Source organism: Salvelinus alpinus, chromosome 3 (assembly GCF_045679555.1).
Source record: "Salvelinus alpinus chromosome 3, SLU_Salpinus.1, whole genome shotgun sequence".
NCBI lineage: Eukaryota > Metazoa > Chordata > Actinopteri > Salmoniformes > Salmonidae > Salvelinus > Salvelinus alpinus.
In genome coordinates this window covers 105,953,362-105,971,930 of record NC_092088.1, presented here as the reverse complement: position 1 = coordinate 105,971,930, position 18,569 = coordinate 105,953,362, and the positions used below count along the sequence as shown (strand labels likewise).

The window sequence follows — 18,569 nt, the reverse complement described above, 5'->3', positions numbered from 1 at the left end:
ATTTAAAATGATTTATACTTTTGATACTTAAGTACATTTTAAAATCAAATAGTTTTAGACTTTTACTCAAGTAGTATTTTACTGGGTGAGTCATTTTCTTTTAATATATCTTTTAATTTTACTCAAGTATGAGTCAGAGCAAGGGGAACCACTACTTCAAGGTCTCCGAGCGAGTGACGTCACCGATTGAAAGGCTATTAGCGCGCACCACCGCTAACTAGCTAGCCATTTCACATCCGTTACATATATTAAATAGTGTAATAAATCTATTTTAAACTGTAGATGTTCCAAAGACGCGCATCGGCGGCTTGTATGTTGGAGGCCTGGAGATTCTAAACATGTTATTTAACGATAAATTACTGTTAGACCGGCGTACTTTTGCTGCCATCATTTCATGACCGCCACAGCCCTAGAGGTTCATTAAAAAACGGTCCGCTCTCAACTCCGTGGAGGAGTCGAGGTACTTGGCAAACTGCATACCAACACTACCGCTGGCACAGAGCGCTGTGGAAATGGCTGCGTAATTATGGCAAACTGCATACCAACACTACCGCTGGCACAGAGCGCTGTGGAAATGGCTGCGTAATTATGTGTTTACCTATACATAACTCCTCGCTAATTGTATCTGAACACTTGATAGGTCAGCCTGAGAAACAGCCGTCTTGTTGTTCAGTCTTGAAAGAGGTTAGCTTTCAAATGTCAACAAAGCAAGTCTATAGCTAGCTACTACTTTTTAAAAAGATTATTCCTCTCTAATCAAGTAACCACGTAGCTAGCCGCCGTCAAGTAACCACGCAGCTAGCCGCCGTCAAGTAACCACGCAGCTAGCCGCCGTCAAGTAACCGCGTAGCTAGCCGCCGTCAAGTAACCGCGCAGCTAGCCGCCGTCAAGTAACCGCGCAGCTAGCCGCCGCCAAGTAACCGCGCAGCTAGCCGCCGTCAAGTAACCGCGCAGCTAGCCGCCGTCAAGTAACCGCGCAGCTAGCCGCCGTCAAGTAACCGCGCAGCTAGCCGCCGTCAAGTAACCGCGCAGCTAGCCGCCGTCAAGTAACCGCGCAGCTAGCCGCCGTCAAGTAACCGCGCAGCTAGCCGCCGTCAAGTAACCGCGCAGCTAGCCGCCGTCAAGTAACCGCGCAGCTAGCGGCCGCCAAGTAACCGCGCAGCTAGCGGCCGCCAAGTAACCGCGCAGCTAGCGGCCGCCAAGTAACCGCGCAGCTAGCCGCCGTCAAGTAACCGCGCAGCTAGCCGCCGTCAAGTAACCGCGCAGCTAGCCGCCGTCAAGTAACCGCGCAGCTAGCCGCCGGCAAGTAACCGCGCAGCTAGCCGCCGGCAAGTAACCGCGCAGCTAGCCGCCGGCAAGTAACCGCGCAGCTAGCCGCCGGCAAGTAACTCCGACTAACTTTTCATCTTTGCTATTTGACTGTGTCCATGTTGTTCAGTCTTCAGAGTACAGAATTGAAGCAGACACCTTTGGAGAGCTGAAGGTGCCAGTTGACAAGTATTATGGGGCTCAGACTGTCAGGTCCACCATGAACTTCAAGATCGGAGGACCGTCGGAGAGAATGCCAGTAAGTTCAGACTAAATGTTACTTCATCTGTCAAGTTGTAGCTTGCCCTGAGACATGGCTGTGGGTTCCTGTGGCTGTAGGTCACCAGTCCCACCATGTCTTAGAGAATCATTGTAGCTTGCCCTGAGACACGGCTGTGGGTTCCTGTGGCTGTAGGTCACCAGTCCCACCATGTCTTAGAGAATCATTGTAGCTAGCTCTCGCTACAAATTGGACACACATCCTTGCAACATTTCCTGTCCTATTTTCCCAGATTCAGATCAGACTAAAGGTTACTTCCTGTATCCAGTGCATCCCTGTGTAACAGTAAAACCATCGTAGCTCCACACGTCTTCACTACTGCTTTCTGTCCCAACAGATCCAGGTGATCAAAGCCTTTGGCATTCTGAAGAGGGCTGCTGCGGAGGTCAACAAGGACTATGGACTGGACCCGAAGCTGGCTGATGCCATCGTGCAGGCTGCTGATGAGGTGCCTAGTACAGGGTGAACAGCGACACCACTACAGGAGAGAGAGGGTTGCATGACTGTCAGCGTTGTGAGTTCACAGAGTAGACAGGTCAGCCTGGGTACCTGTCTACTACTAACATTAGGCTACACTGCTGTAGAGAATAGCTATAGCTTTTGATACGGTACTGAGCAAAAAGCAGAGCACTTACACCTCGCTACCTAGCCTGGTGCCAGGCCTGTTTGTGTTGTTGGCAAGACGGCACAAACAGATCTGGGATCAAGCTATTCGCTAGCTACATTAGACCTACTAGCTACATTTAGCCATGGTGCCCTTATTCTACTGATTTAATGCCTTGGTACTGCTCAGGTGGTACTTGGTACCGGCGTTGGTACCGGCCTTGGCCTTGGTACCGGCCTTGGTACCGGTCTTGGCCTTGGTACCGGTCTTGGTACCGGTCTTGGCCTTGGTACCGGTCTTGGCCTTGGTACCGGTCTTGGCCTTGGTACCGGCCTTGGTACCGGTCTTGGCCTTGGTACCGGCCTTGGCCTTGGTACCGGCCTTGGCCTTGGTACCGGCCTTGGTACCGGCCTTGGTACCGGCCTTGGTACCGGCCTTTGTACTGGTCTTGGTACAATACTGAACAATGTAATTCCCTAAATGTAACATTATAGCCAGTGTTAGCCTCGTCCCAGATGGTCCCAAACATGGCGCTGCAATTACAATAGGAGTTAGAGACGGCACAAACAGATGTTGGACCAGACTAAGGCATGTTGACCTCTCTGGTCTGATGTCCGTGTTCCTTGGACCAGACTAAGGCATGTTGACCTCTCTGGTCTGATGTCCATGTTCCTTGGACCAGACTAAGGCATGTTGATCTCTCTGGTCTGATGTCCGTGTTCCTTGGACCAGACTAAGGCATGTTGACCTCTCTGTTCTGATGTACATGTTCCTTTACCAGGTGGCAGCTGGTAAGCTGGATGACCACTTCCCTCTGGTGGTGTGGCAGACCGGGTCAGGAACTCAGTCCAACATGAACGTCAACGAGGTGATCAGCAACAGGGCCATCGAGATCCTTGGAGGGAAGCTGGGGAGCAAGGACCCTGTTCACCCCAACGACCACGTCAACAAAAGCCAGGTAGGCTAACCATTCAGAAACACTTTCTCATTTCATACAAAATGTTGACGAAGGAAATAAACCGTTTTTCACCAAGATAGAAGTAGCGAGTGACAGTGTTTTATTTGGACCCTCAGAAGGGTAACAGACTGCAGCGTTTGCCCTCAGAAGGGTAACAGACTGCAGCGTTTGCCCTCAGAAGGGTAACAGACCTCTCTTTGCCCTCAGAAGGGTAACAGACCTCTCTTTGCCCTCAGAAGGGTAACGGACTGCAGCGTTTGTCCTCAGAAGGGTAACAGACTGCAGCGTTTGCCCTCAGAAGGGTAACAGACCTCTCTTTGCCCTCAGAAGGGTAACAGACTGCAGCGTTTGCCCTCAGAAGGGTAACAGACTGCAGCGTTTGCCCTCAGAAGGGTAACACACCTCTCTTTGCCCTCAGAAGGGTAACAGACTGCAGCGTTTGCCCTCAGAAGGGTAACAGACGGCAGCGTTTGCCCTCAGAAGGGTAACGGACTGCAGCGTTTACCCTCAGAAGGGTAACAGACGGCAGCGTTTGCCCTCAGAAGGGTAACGGACTGCAGCGTTTACCCTCAGAAGGGTAACAGACCTCTCTTTGCCCTCAGAAGGGTAACAGACCTCTCTTTGCCCTCAGAAGGGTAACAGACGGCAGCGTTTAGTTAAATGTTTTTATTTATGGGTATCTGATAAGCTCAGGTAAAGAGTTTTAAATATCAATCAATCTGTGTTTAATGTAAGTATTTGGGTCTTGCAGAGTATTTGAATGGACCTGTAGTTGACGCCACCTTTTGTCTTGCAGAGCTCCAACGATACGTTCCCCACAGCCATGCACATCGCAGCAGCCAAAGAGGTCCACGAGGTTCTGCTGCCCGGTCTACAACACCTCCACGACGCCCTGCACGCCAAGGCTGTGGAGTTTAAAGACATCATCAAGATCGGACGCACACACACACAGGACGCTGTACCGTTGTCTCTGGGACAGGTACAGTACACACACAGGACGCTGTACCGTTGTCTCTGGGACAGGTACAGTACACACACAGGACGCTGTACCGTTGTCTCTGGGACAGGTACAGTACACACACAGGACGCTGTACCGTTGTCTCTGGGACAGGTACAGTACACACACAGGACGCTGTACCGTTGTCTCTGGGACAGGTACAGTACACACACAGGACGCTGTACCGTTGTCTCTGGGACAGGTACAGTACACACACGCACTCGATACCAGAAATGATACCATGGCAGAGAAAGCAGCTTCTCGCTCTGTCACACCATATTTAGTTTAACACAACAAATGGCCACTGGATTGATGTAAATAATCATGATGTCATTCTACCAGGTAGGCATGGGCTATTTTGTAGTTAACTTTTGAGAATGTTTTTGGAAAAAGCCTTTCCAGCTACCAGCAGACGGTTGCCATTAGCATTATCGCCTCATTAGCCTTTCCAGCTACCAGCAGACGGTTGCCATTAGCATTATCGCCTCATTAGCCTTTCCAGCTACCAGCAGACGGTTGTCATTAGCATTATCGCCTCATTAGCCTTTCCAGCTACCAGCAGACGGTTGTCATTAGCATTATCGCCTCATTAGCCTTTTCAGCTACCAGCAGACGGTTGTCATTAGCATTATCGCCTCATTAGCCTTTCCAGCTACCAGCAGACGGTTGTCATTAGCATTATCGCCTCATTAGCCTTTCCAGCTACCAGCAGACGGTTGTCATTAGCATTATCGCCTCATTAGCCTTTCCAGCTACCAGCAGACGGTTGTCATTAGCATTATCGCCTCATTAGCCTTTCTAGCTACCAGCAGACGGTTGTCATTAGCATTATCGCCTCATTAGCCTTTCCAGCTACCAGCAGACGGGTGTCATTAGCATTATCGCCTCATTAGCCTTTCCAGCTACCAGCAGACGGTTGTCATTAGCATTATTGCCTCATTAGCCTTTCCAGCTACCAGAAGACGGTTGTCATTAGCATTATCGCCTCATTAGCCTTTCCAGCTACCAGAAGACGGTTGTCATTAGCATTATCGCCTCATTAGCCTTTCCAGCTACCGGAAGACGGTTGTCATTAGCATTATCGCCTCATTAGCCTTTCCAGCTACCGGAAGACGGTTGTCATTAGCATTATCGCCTCATTAGCCTTTCCAGCTACCGGAAGACGGTTGTCATTAGCATTATCGCCTCATTAGCCTTTCCAGCTACCGGAAGACGGTTGTCATTAGCATTATCGCCTTTCCAGCTACCAGCAGACGGTTGTCATTAGCATTATCGCCTTTCCAGCTCCCAGCAGACCGTTGTCATTAGCATTATCGCCTCATTAGCCTTTCCAGCTACCAGCAGACGGTTGTCATTAGCATTATCGCCTCATTAGCCTTTCCAGCTACCAGCAGACGGTTGTCATTAGCATTATCGCCTCATTAGCCTTTCCAGCTACCAGCAGACGGTTGTCATTAGCATTATCGCCTCATTAGCCTTTCCAGCTACCAGCAGACGGTTGTCGTTAGCATGCTAACGGCTACACAAAGTGGTACACATGCATACCACACAGACGGGCATTCCCTTGCCGTTGCCTCTTGAGAAAGCTGCAGGGAATATGAATAACTGTTGATGGTTTTATGATAAACTTGGACAAATTTAATTAATTTCAAAGCATTTAACTTGGTTTCCAAACGTGAGACACATTTTTTGAGAGAAGAAACGAAAGTTACAAAAAAAAATTGTACCGACCCGTTTTTCGTGTCGTAATTGGAAAAGCGCAGATGTTTCGGTGTCCTGTACGTGCAACACTAGTAACATACCAGTCTGCTAGATGTCAAACTATCCTAATGAGACGTTTTAAAATGTATTTCTACCAGTCGACTAACTGTCCTGTTTCTCTGCGTTTTACAGGAGTTCGGTGGGTACGTGCAGCAGGTAAAGTACAGTATTGTGCGAGTGAAGACGGCCATGCCCAGAATATATGAGCTGGCAGCGGGAGGTACTGCCGTGGGCACAGGCCTCAACACGCGCATCGGCTTCGCTGAGAAAGTAGCAGCTACTGTCGCCTCTCTCACAGGTACAGGAGGCTACACACACACACACACACACACACACACACACACACACACACACACACACACACACACACACACACACACACACACACACACACACACACACACACACACACACACACACACACACACACATTTCATAATGGTTATCATAGTCATGTATGGTCCATGTTTTCTCACTACTGGTGTCCCCCAGGGCTCTGTACTGGGTCCTCTTTAATGTCTCACCACTGGTGTCCCCCAGGGCTCTGTACTGGGTCCTCTTTAATGTCTCACCACTGGTGTCCCCCAGGGCTCTGTACTAGGTCCTCTTTAATGTCTCACTACTGGTGTCCCTCAGGGCTCTGTACTGGGTCCTCTTTAATGTCTCACCACTGGTGTCCCTCAGGGCTCTGTACTGGGTCCTCTTTAATGTCTCACCACTGGTGTCCCCCAGGGCTCTGTACTAGGTCCTCTTTAATGTCTCACTACTGGTGTCCCCCAGGGCTCTGCACTAGGTCCTCTCCTGTTTTCTCTGTACACCAAGTCACTTGGTTCTGTCAGAGGGTTTGCAGTGTGGTATTATGGCTACAGTTCACCCTCCCAGCTGTTATCATGAGTCATACATTACATACTCTGTCAACCTTGAATTGTTTATATTGTTATCAAGACCTGTCTACATGATGTCATATCCTGTCTCCAGGTCTGCCTTTCGTGACGGCTCCCAACAAATTTGAGGCTCTGGCGGCCCACGATGCTCTGGTGGAGCTGAGCGGAGCGTTGAACACGGTGGCCGTCAGTATGATGAAGATCGCCAACGATATCCGCTTCCTGGGGTCCGGGCCCCGCTCTGGCCTGGGAGAACTCTCTCTGCCTGAGAACGAGCCTGGTAGCAGCATCATGCCTGGTGAGTTTCCGGGGTCTGGTTTTCACCGTTGTTGTCAAGCATAACATGATATAGTTCACTGTAAAATCAAATTGTATTGGTTATGTACACGTGTTCAGCAGATGTTATTGGTTATATACACGTGTTCAGCAGATGTTATTGGTTATATACACGTGTTCAGCAGATGTTATTGGTTACGTACACGTGTTCAGCAGATGTTATTGGTCACATTCACGTGTTCAGCAGATGTTATTGGTTATATACACGTGTTCAGCAGATGTTATTGGTCACATTCACGTGTTCAGCAGATGTTATTGGTCACATTCACGTGTTCAGCAGATGTTATTGGTCACATTCACGTGTTCAGCAGATGTTATTGGTTATATACACGTGTTCAGCAGATGTTATTGGTTACGTACACGTGTTCAGCAGATGTTATTGGTTACGTACACGTGTTCAGCAGATGTTATTGGTTACGTACACGTGTTCAGCAGATGTTATTGGTTATATACACGTGTTCAGCAGATGTTATTGGTTACGTACACGTGTTCAGCAGATGTTATTGGTTACGTACACGTGTTCAGCAGATGTTATTGGTTACGTACACGTGTTTAACAGATGTTATCGCAGGTGTAGCGAAATGCTTGTGCTTCTAGCTCCGACAGTGCACCAATATCAAACATGTAATCTGACAATTCCACAACATATACCTAATACACACACATCTAAGTAGGAATGGAATTAAGGATATATAAATATATGGATGAACAATGTCATAGCGGCATAGACTAAGATACAGTAGAATAGAATACAGTATATACATATGAGATGAGTAATACATAGACTGATACAGTAGAATAGTATAGAATACAGTATATACATATGAAATGAGTAATACATAGACTAAGATACAGTAGGATAGAATAGAATACAGTATATACATATGAAATGAGTAATACATAGACTGATACAGTAGGATAGAATAGAATACAGTATATACATATGAGATGAGTAATACATAGACTGATACAGTAGGATAGTATAGAATACAGTATATACATATGAGATGAGTAATACATAGACTGATACAGTAGAATAGGATAGAATACAGTATATACATATGAGATGAGTAATACATAGACTGATACAGTAGGATAGAATAGAATACAGTATACAGTAATCCCTCGTTTATCGCGGGGGTTACGTTCCGAAAATGACCCGCGATAAGTGAAATCCGCGAAATAGAAAACTTTTTTTTTTTTTACAATTAGCAACTATTACATGTATACAAATACAGTGACTCACGTGTAGGCCGTTTCACTGCTCTTCAGACTGGGCCGCTGCATCCTGACTGCGCTCTGCAGTGTTCTCTTCTTCTGAAGCCCGCGGTGCAGGTGTGTTTGTTCGGGAGAAGAACATAGTGATAGGCAGCTGTTGTCGCTCTTTTTTCTTCTTTGCAAAAAGATCCTTGTACACCGACATGCCACCATCGATTACGTTGGAGAACTGTAATGAACGGCTCATCAAAGGGTCCCATTCCTCAGCTACTCGCTTAAGTTCAGTGGCCATTCGCACCATGGTTGCTAAGCGACCAAGCGTTAGTCCTTCCTTCCTTCCTGGCCAACTTAATGTAAATTTGCCAAGCTGTTTTATGTACGTACACATAACTGCACGAGACGACAAAATGATAGCACAATTCGTAGCATGTTTTGATACAAGAAGCGGGAGTGAGTTTTTAGCGAATCAGAATGCAGAGCACAATGCACCAAAAAAAAAAAAAAAATGCATTATGAAAATCCGCGAAATAGCGAATCCGCGATAAGTGAACCGCGAAGTGGCGAGGGATCACTGTATACATATGAAATGAGTAATACATAGACTGATACAGTAGGATAGTATAGAATACAGTATATACATATGAAATGAGTAATACATAGACTGATACAGTAGGATAGTATAGAATACAGTATATACATATGAGATGAGTAATGCAGGATATATAGACATTATTAAGGAGACATTGAAGTAGGAAAGGAGTGAAGGAGATCTCTGAAAGAGTGAACCGTATTTGGACATGCCATAGATGGCATAGTACCCAAGTTATTGTGTTCCATCTGTCCCAGTGGTCCGGCATTAGCTAAGTGGCACAGAGCTGCATGACCCCACATAACTGTTATAACAGAGCTACATGACCCCACATAACTGTTATAACAGAGCTACATGACCCCACATAACTGTTATAACAGAGCTGCATGACCCCACATAACTGTTTTAACAGAGCTGCATGACCCCACATAACTGTTATAACAGAGCTGCATGACCCCACATAACTGTTATAACAGAGCTACATGACCCCACATAACTGTTATAACAGAGCTACATGACCCCACATAACTGTTATAACAGAGCTACATGACCCCACCTAACTGTTATAACAGAGCTACATGACCCCACCTAACTGTTATAACAGAGCTGCATGACCCCACATAACTGTTTTAACAGAGCTGCATGACCCCACATAACTGTTATAACAGAGCTGCATGACCCCACATAACTGTTATAACAGAGCTACATGACCCCACATAACTGTTATAACAGAGCTGCATGACCCCACATAACTGTTTTAACAGAGCTACATGACCCCACATAACTGTTATAACAGAGCTACATGACCCCACATAACTGTTATAACAGAGCTGCATGACCCCACATAACTGTTTTAACAGAGCTGCATGACCCCACATAACTGTTATAACAGAGCTGCATGACCCCACATAACTGTTATAACAGAGCTACATGACCCCACATAACTGTTATAACAGAGCTGCATGACCCCACATAACTGTTATAACAGAGCTGCATGACCCCACATAACTGTTATAACAGAGCTGCATGACCCCACATAACTGTTATAACAGAGCTGCATGACCCCACATAACTGTTATAACAGAGCTACATGACCCCACATAACTGTTATAACAGAGCTGCATGACCCCACATAACTGTTTTAACAGAGCTGCATGACCCCACATAACTGTTATAACAGAGCTGCATGACCCCACATAACTGTTATAACAGAGCTACATGACCCCACATAACTGTTATAACAGAGCTGCATGACCCCACATAACTGTTATAACAGAGCTACATGACCCCACATAACTGTTATAACAGAGCTGCATGACCCCACATAACTGTTTTAACAGAGCTGCATGACCCCACATAACTGTTATAACAGAGCTGCATGACCCCACATAACTGTTATAACAGAGCTACATGACCCCACATAACTGTTATAACAGAGCTGCATGACCCCACATAACTGTTATAACAGAGCTACATGACCCCACATAACTGTTATAACAGAGCTACATGACCCCACATAACTGTTATAACAGAGCTACATGACCCCACATAACTGTTTTAACAGAGCTACATGACCCCACCTAACTGTTATAACAGAGCTACATGACCCCACCTAACTGTTATAACAGAGCTACATGACCCCACATAACTGTTATAACAGAGCTACATGACCCCACATAACTGTTTTAACAGAGCTACATGACCCCACCTAACTGTTATAACAGAGCTACATGACCCCACCTAACTGTTATAACAGAGCTACATGACCCCACCTAACTCCCAGCTGTTATAACAGAGCTACATGACCCCACCTAACTGTTATAACAGAGCTACATGACCCCACCTAACTGTTATAACAGAGCTACATGACCCCACCTAACTGTTATAACAGAGCTACATGACCCCACCTAGCTGTTATAACAGAGCTACATGACCCCACCTAACTGTTATAACAGAGCTGCATGACCCCACCTAACTGTTATAACAGAGCTACATGACCCCACATAACTGTTTTAACAGAGCTACATGACCCCACATAACTGTTATAACAGAGCTACATGACCCCACATAACTGTTATAACAGAGCTGCATGACCCCACATAACTGTTTTAACAGAGCTGCATGACCCCACATAACTGTTATAACAGAGCTGCATGACCCCACATAACTGTTATAACAGAGCTACATGACCCCACATAACTGTTATAACAGAGCTGCATGACCCCACATAACTGTTATAACAGAGCTGCATGACCCCACATAACTGTTATAACAGAGCTGCATGACCCCACATAACTGTTATAACAGAGCTGCATGACCCCACATAACTGTTATAACAGAGCTACATGACCCCACATAACTGTTATAACAGAGCTGCATGACCCCACATAACTGTTATAACAGAGCTGCATGACCCCACATAACTGTTATAACAGAGCTGCATGACCCCACATAACTGTTATAACAGAGCTACATGACCCCACATAACTGTTATAACAGAGCTGCATGACCCCACATAACTGTTATAACAGAGCTACATGACCCCACATAACTGTTATAACAGAGCTACATGACCCCACATAACTGTTATAACAGAGCTGCATGACCCCACATAACTGTTTTAACAGAGCTGCATGACCCCACATAACTGTTATAACAGAGCTGCATGACCCCACATAACTGTTATAACAGAGCTACATGACCCCACATAACTGTTATAACAGAGCTACATGACCCCACATAACTGTTTTAACAGAGCTACATGACCCCACCTAACTGTTATAACAGAGCTACATGACCCCACCTAACTGTTATAACAGAGCTACATGACCCCACCTAACTCCCAGCTGTTATAACAGAGCTACATGACCCCACCTAACTGTTATAACAGAGCTACATGACCCCACCTAACTGTTATAACAGAGCTACATGACCCCACCTAACTGTTATAACAGAGCTACATGACCTCACCTAGCTGTTATAACAGAGCTACATGACCCCACCTAACTGTTATAACAGAGCTGCATGACCCCACCTAACTGTTATAACAGAGCTACATGACCCCACCTAACTGTTATAACAGAGCTGCATGACCCCACCTAACTCCCAGCTGTTATAACAGAGCTACATGACCCCACCTAACTGTTATAACAGAGCTACATGACCCCACCTAACTGTTATAACAGAGCTACATAACCCCACCTAATTCACAGCTGTTATAACAGAGCTACATGACCCCACCTAACTGTTATAACAGAGCTACATGACCCCACCTAACTGTTATAACAGAGCTACATAACCCCACCTAATTCCCAGCTGTTATAACAGAGCTACATGACCCCACCTAACTGTTATAACAGAGCTACATGACCCCACCTAACTGTTATAACAGAGCTGCATGACCCCACCTAGCTGTTATAACAGAGCTACATGACCCCACCTAACTGTTATAACAGAGCTACATAACCCCACCTAATTCACAGCTGTTATAACAGAGCTACATGACCCCACCTAGCTGTTATAACAGAGCTACATGACCCCACCTAACTGTTATAACAGAGCTACATAACCCCACCTAATTCCCAGCTGTTATAACAGAGCTACATGACCCCACCTAACTGTTATAACAGAGCTACATGACCCCACCTAACTGTTATAACAGAGCTACATAACCCCACCTAATTCCCAGCTGTTATAACAGAGCTACATGACCCCACCTAACTGTTATAACAGAGCTACATGACCCCACCTAACTGTTATAACAGAGCTGCATGACCCCACCTAGCTGTTATAACAGAGCTACATGACCCCACCTAACTGTTATAACAGAGCTACATGACCCCACCTAGCTGTTATAACAGAGCTACATGACCCCACCTAACTGTTATAACAGAGCTACATGACCCCACCTAGCTGTTATAACAGAGCTACATGACCCCACCTAACTGTTATAACAGAGCTACATGACCCCACCTAACTGTTATAACAGAGCTACATGACCCCACCTAACTGTTATAACAGAACTACATGACCCCACCTAGCTGTTATAACAGAGCTACATGACCCCACCTAACTGTTATAACAGAGCTGCATGACCCCACCTAACTGTTATAACAGAGCTACATGACCCCACCTAACTGTTATAACAGAGCTGCATGACCCCACCTAACTCCCAGCTGTTATAACAGAGCTACATGACCCCACCTAACTGTTATAACAGAGCTACATGACCCCACCTAACTGTTATAACAGAGCTACATAACCCCACCTAATTCACAGCTGTTATAACAGAGCTACATGACCCCACCTAACTGTTATAACAGAGCTACATGACCCCACCTAACTGTTATAACAGAGCTACATAACCCCACCTAATTCCCAGCTGTTATAACAGAGCTACATGACCCCACCTAACTGTTATAACAGAGCTACATGACCCCACCTAACTGTTATAACAGAGCTGCATGACCCCACCTAGCTGTTATAACAGAGCTACATGACCCCACCTAACTGTTATAACAGAGCTACATAACCCCACCTAATTCCCAGCTGTTATAACAGAGCTACATGACCCCACCTAACTGTTATAACAGAGCTACATGACCCCACCTAACTGTTATAACAGAGCTACATAACCCCACCTAATTCCCAGCTGTTATAACAGAGCTACATGACCCCACCTAACTGTTATAACAGAGCTACATGACCCCACCTAACTGTTATAACAGAGCTGCATGACCCCACCTAGCTGTTATAACAGAGCTACATGACCCCACCTAACTGTTATAACAGAGCTACATGACCCCACCTAGCTGTTATAACAGAGCTACATGACCCCACCTAACTGTTATAACAGAGCTACATGACCCCACCTAGCTGTTATAACAGAGCTACATGACCCCACCTAACTGTTATAACAGAGCTACATGACCCCACATAACTGTTTTAACAGAGCTGCATGACCCCACATAACTGTTATAACAGAGCTGCATGACCCCACATAACTGTTATAACAGAGCTACATGACCCCACATAACTGTTATAACAGAGCTACATGACCCCACCTAACTGTTATAACAGAGCTACATAACCCCACCTAATTCCCAGCTGTTATAACAGAGCTACATGACCCCACCTAACTGTTATAACAGAGCTACATGACCCCACCTAACTGTTATAACAGAGCTGCATGACCCCACCTAGCTGTTATAACAGAGCTACATGACCCCACCTAACTGTTATAACAGAGCTACATAACCCCACCTAATTCACAGCTGTTATAACAGAGCTACATGACCCCACCTAGCTGTTATAACAGAGCTACATGACCCCACCTAACTGTTATAACAGAGCTACATAACCCCACCTAATTCCCAGCTGTTATAACAGAGCTACATGACCCCACCTAACTGTTATAACAGAGCTACATGACCCCACCTAACTGTTATAACAGAGCTACATAACCCCACCTAATTCCCAGCTGTTATAACAGAGCTACATGACCCCACCTAACTGTTATAACAGAGCTACATGACCCCACCTAACTGTTATAACAGAGCTGCATGACCCCACCTAGCTGTTATAACAGAGCTACATGACCCCACCTAACTGTTATAACAGAGCTACATGACCCCACCTAGCTGTTATAACAGAGCTACATGACCCCACCTAACTGTTATAACAGAGCTACATGACCCCACCTAGCTGTTATAACAGAGCTACATGACCCCACCTAACTGTTATAACAGAGCTACATGACCCCACCTAACTGTTATAACAGAGCTACATGACCCCACCTAACTGTTATAACAGAACTACATGACCCCACCTAGCTGTTATAACAGAGCTACATGACCCCACCTAACTGTTATAACAGAGCTGCATGACCCCACCTAACTGTTATAACAGAGCTACATGACCCCACCTAACTGTTATAACAGAGCTGCATGACCCCACCTAACTCCCAGCTGTTATAACAGAGCTACATGACCCCACCTAACTGTTATAACAGAGCTACATGACCCCACCTAACTGTTATAACAGAGCTACATAACCCCACCTAATTCACAGCTGTTATAACAGAGCTACATGACCCCACCTAACTGTTATAACAGAGCTACATGACCCCACCTAACTGTTATAACAGAGCTACATAACCCCACCTAATTCCCAGCTGTTATAACAGAGCTACATGACCCCACCTAACTGTTATAACAGAGCTACATGACCCCACCTAACTGTTATAACAGAGCTGCATGACCCCACCTAGCTGTTATAACAGAGCTACATGACCCCACCTAACTGTTATAACAGAGCTACATAACCCCACCTAATTCCCAGCTGTTATAACAGAGCTACATGACCCCACCTAACTGTTATAACAGAGCTACATGACCCCACCTAACTGTTATAACAGAGCTACATAACCCCACCTAATTCCCAGCTGTTATAACAGAGCTACATGACCCCACCTAACTGTTATAACAGAGCTACATGACCCCACCTAACTGTTATAACAGAGCTGCATGACCCCACCTAGCTGTTATAACAGAGCTACATGACCCCACCTAACTGTTATAACAGAGCTACATGACCCCACCTAGCTGTTATAACAGAGCTACATGACCCCACCTAACTGTTATAACAGAGCTACATGACCCCACCTAGCTGTTATAACAGAGCTACATGACCCCACCTAACTGTTATAACAGAGCTACATGACCCCACATAACTGTTTTAACAGAGCTGCATGACCCCACATAACTGTTATAACAGAGCTGCATGACCCCACATAACTGTTATAACAGAGCTACATGACCCCACATAACTGTTATAACAGAGCTACATGACCCCACATAACTGTTTTAACAGAGCTACATGACCCCACCTAACTGTTATAACAGAGCTACATGACCCCACCTAACTGTTATAACAGAGCTACATGACCCCACCTAACTCCCAGCTGTTATAACAGAGCTACATGACCCCACCTAACTGTTATAACAGAGCTACATGACCCCACCTAACTGTTATAACAGAGCTGCATGACCCCACATAACTGTTATAACAGAGCTACATGACCCCACATAACTGTTATAACAGAGCTACATGACCCCACATAACTGTTATAACAGAGCTGCATGACCCCACATAACTGTTTTAACAGAGCTGCATGACCCCACATAACTGTTATAACAGAGCTGCATGACCCCACATAACTGTTTTAACAGAGCTGCATGACCCCACATAACTGTTATAACAGAGCTGCATGACCCCACATAACTGTTATAACAGAGCTACATGACCCCACATAACTGTTATAACAGAGCTACATGACCCCACATAACTGTTTTAACAGAGCTACATGACCCCACCTAACTGTTATAACAGAGCTACATGACCCCACCTAACTGTTATAACAGAGCTACATGACCCCACCTAACTCCCAGCTGTTATAACAGAGCTACATGACCCCACCTAACTGTTATAACAGAGCTACATGACCCCACCTAACTGTTATAACAGAGCTACATGACCCCACCTAACTGTTATAACAGAGCTACATGACCTCACCTAGCTGTTATAACAGAGCTACATGACCCCACCTAACTGTTATAACAGAGCTGCATGACCCCACCTAACTGTTATAACAGAGCTACATGACCCCACCTAACTGTTATAACAGAGCTGCATGACCCCACCTAACTCCCAGCTGTTATAACAGAGCTACATGACCCCACCTAACTGTTATAACAGAGCTACATGACCCCACCTAACTGTTATAACAGAGCTACATAACCCCACCTAATTCACAGCTGTTATAACAGAGCTACATGACCCCACCTAACTGTTATAACAGAGCTACATGACCCCACCTAACTGTTATAACAGAGCTACATAACCCCACCTAATTCCCAGCTGTTATAACAGAGCTACATGACCCCACCTAACTGTTATAACAGAGCTACATGACCCCACCTAACTGTTATAACAGAGCTGCATGACCCCACCTAGCTGTTATAACAGAGCTACATGACCCCACCTAACTGTTATAACAGAGCTACATAACCCCACCTAATTCACAGCTGTTATAACAGAGCTACATGACCCCACCTAGCTGTTATAACAGAGCTACATGACCCCACCTAACTGTTATAACAGAGCTACATAACCCCACCTAATTCCCAGCTGTTATAACAGAGCTACATGACCCCACCTAACTGTTATAACAGAGCTACATGACCCCACCTAACTGTTATAACAGAGCTACATAACCCCACCTAATTCCCAGCTGTTATAACAGAGCTACATGACCCCACCTAACTGTTATAACAGAGCTACATGACCCCACCTAACTGTTATAACAGAGCTGCATGACCCCACCTAGCTGTTATAACAGAGCTACATGACCCCACCTAACTGTTATAACAGAGCTACATGACCCCACCTAGCTGTTATAACAGAGCTACATGACCCCACCTAACTGTTATAACAGAGCTACATGACCCCACCTAGCTGTTATAACAGAGCTACATGACCCCACCTAACTGTTATAACAGAGCTACATGACCCCACCTAACTGTTATAACAGAGCTACATGACCCCACCTAACTGTTATAACAGAACTACATGACCCCACCTAGCTGTTATAACAGAGCTACATGACCCCACCTAACTGTTATAACAGAGCTGCATGACCCCACCTAACTGTTATAACAGAGCTACATGACCCCACCTAACTGTTATAACAGAGCTGCATGACCCCACCTAACTCCCAGCTGTTATAACAGAGCTACATGACCCCACCTAACTGTTATAACAGAGCTACATGACCCCACCTAACTGTTATAACAGAGCTACATAACCCCACCTAATTCACAGCTGTTATAACAGAGCTACATGACCCCACCTAACTGTTATAACAGAGCTACATGACCCCACCTAACTGTTATAACAGAGCTACATAACCCCACCTAATTCCCAGCTGTTATAACAGAGCTACATGACCCCACCTAACTGTTATAACAGAGCTACATGACCCCACCTAACTGTTATAACAGAGCTGCATGACCCCACCTAGCTGTTATAACAGAGCTACATGACCCCACCTAACTGTTATAACAGAGCTACATAACCCCACCTAATTCCCAGCTGTTATAACAGAGCTACATGACCCCACCTAACTGTTATAACAGAGCTACATGACCCCACCTAACTGTTATAACAGAGCTACATAACCCCACCTAATTCCCAGCTGTTATAACAGAGCTACATGACCCCACCTAACTGTTATAACAGAGCTACATGACCCCACCTAACTGTTATAACAGAGCTGCATGACCCCACCTAGCTGTTATAACAGAGCTACATGACCCCACCTAACTGTTATAACAGAGCTACATGACCCCACCTAGCTGTTATAACAGAGCTACATGACCCCACCTAACTGTTATAACAGAGCTACATGACCCCACCTAGCTGTTATAACAGAGCTACATGACCCCACCTAACTCCCAGCTGTCAGAAATCATCCATGCCACATTTAGGGTGGGTCAGGTTTCAAGACGTATTTTTGTCCAGGCTTTTTCTTCCCCCTCCTTGACCTCTACTTCAGCAGGAGAGGGTATAAAGACTC

General features: G+C 45.7%; 1 protein-coding gene across 1 annotated transcript in view; it reads left to right on the top strand.

Annotated features, from left to right (window-relative positions):
* fh (fumarate hydratase) overlaps positions 1–18,569 on the top strand; it is a 31,793-nt gene that overhangs the window by 2,067 nt on the left and 11,157 nt on the right. Inside the window, exons 2-7 of the mRNA XM_071394738.1 lie at positions 1,439–1,567; positions 1,926–2,036; positions 2,974–3,150; positions 3,947–4,129; positions 6,041–6,206; positions 6,887–7,090. Of these exons, the coding sequence (XP_071250839.1) occupies positions 1,439–1,567; positions 1,926–2,036; positions 2,974–3,150; positions 3,947–4,129; positions 6,041–6,206; positions 6,887–7,090 (970 nt within the window). The remainder of the gene's footprint in view (positions 1–1,438; positions 1,568–1,925; positions 2,037–2,973; positions 3,151–3,946; positions 4,130–6,040; positions 6,207–6,886; positions 7,091–18,569) is intronic.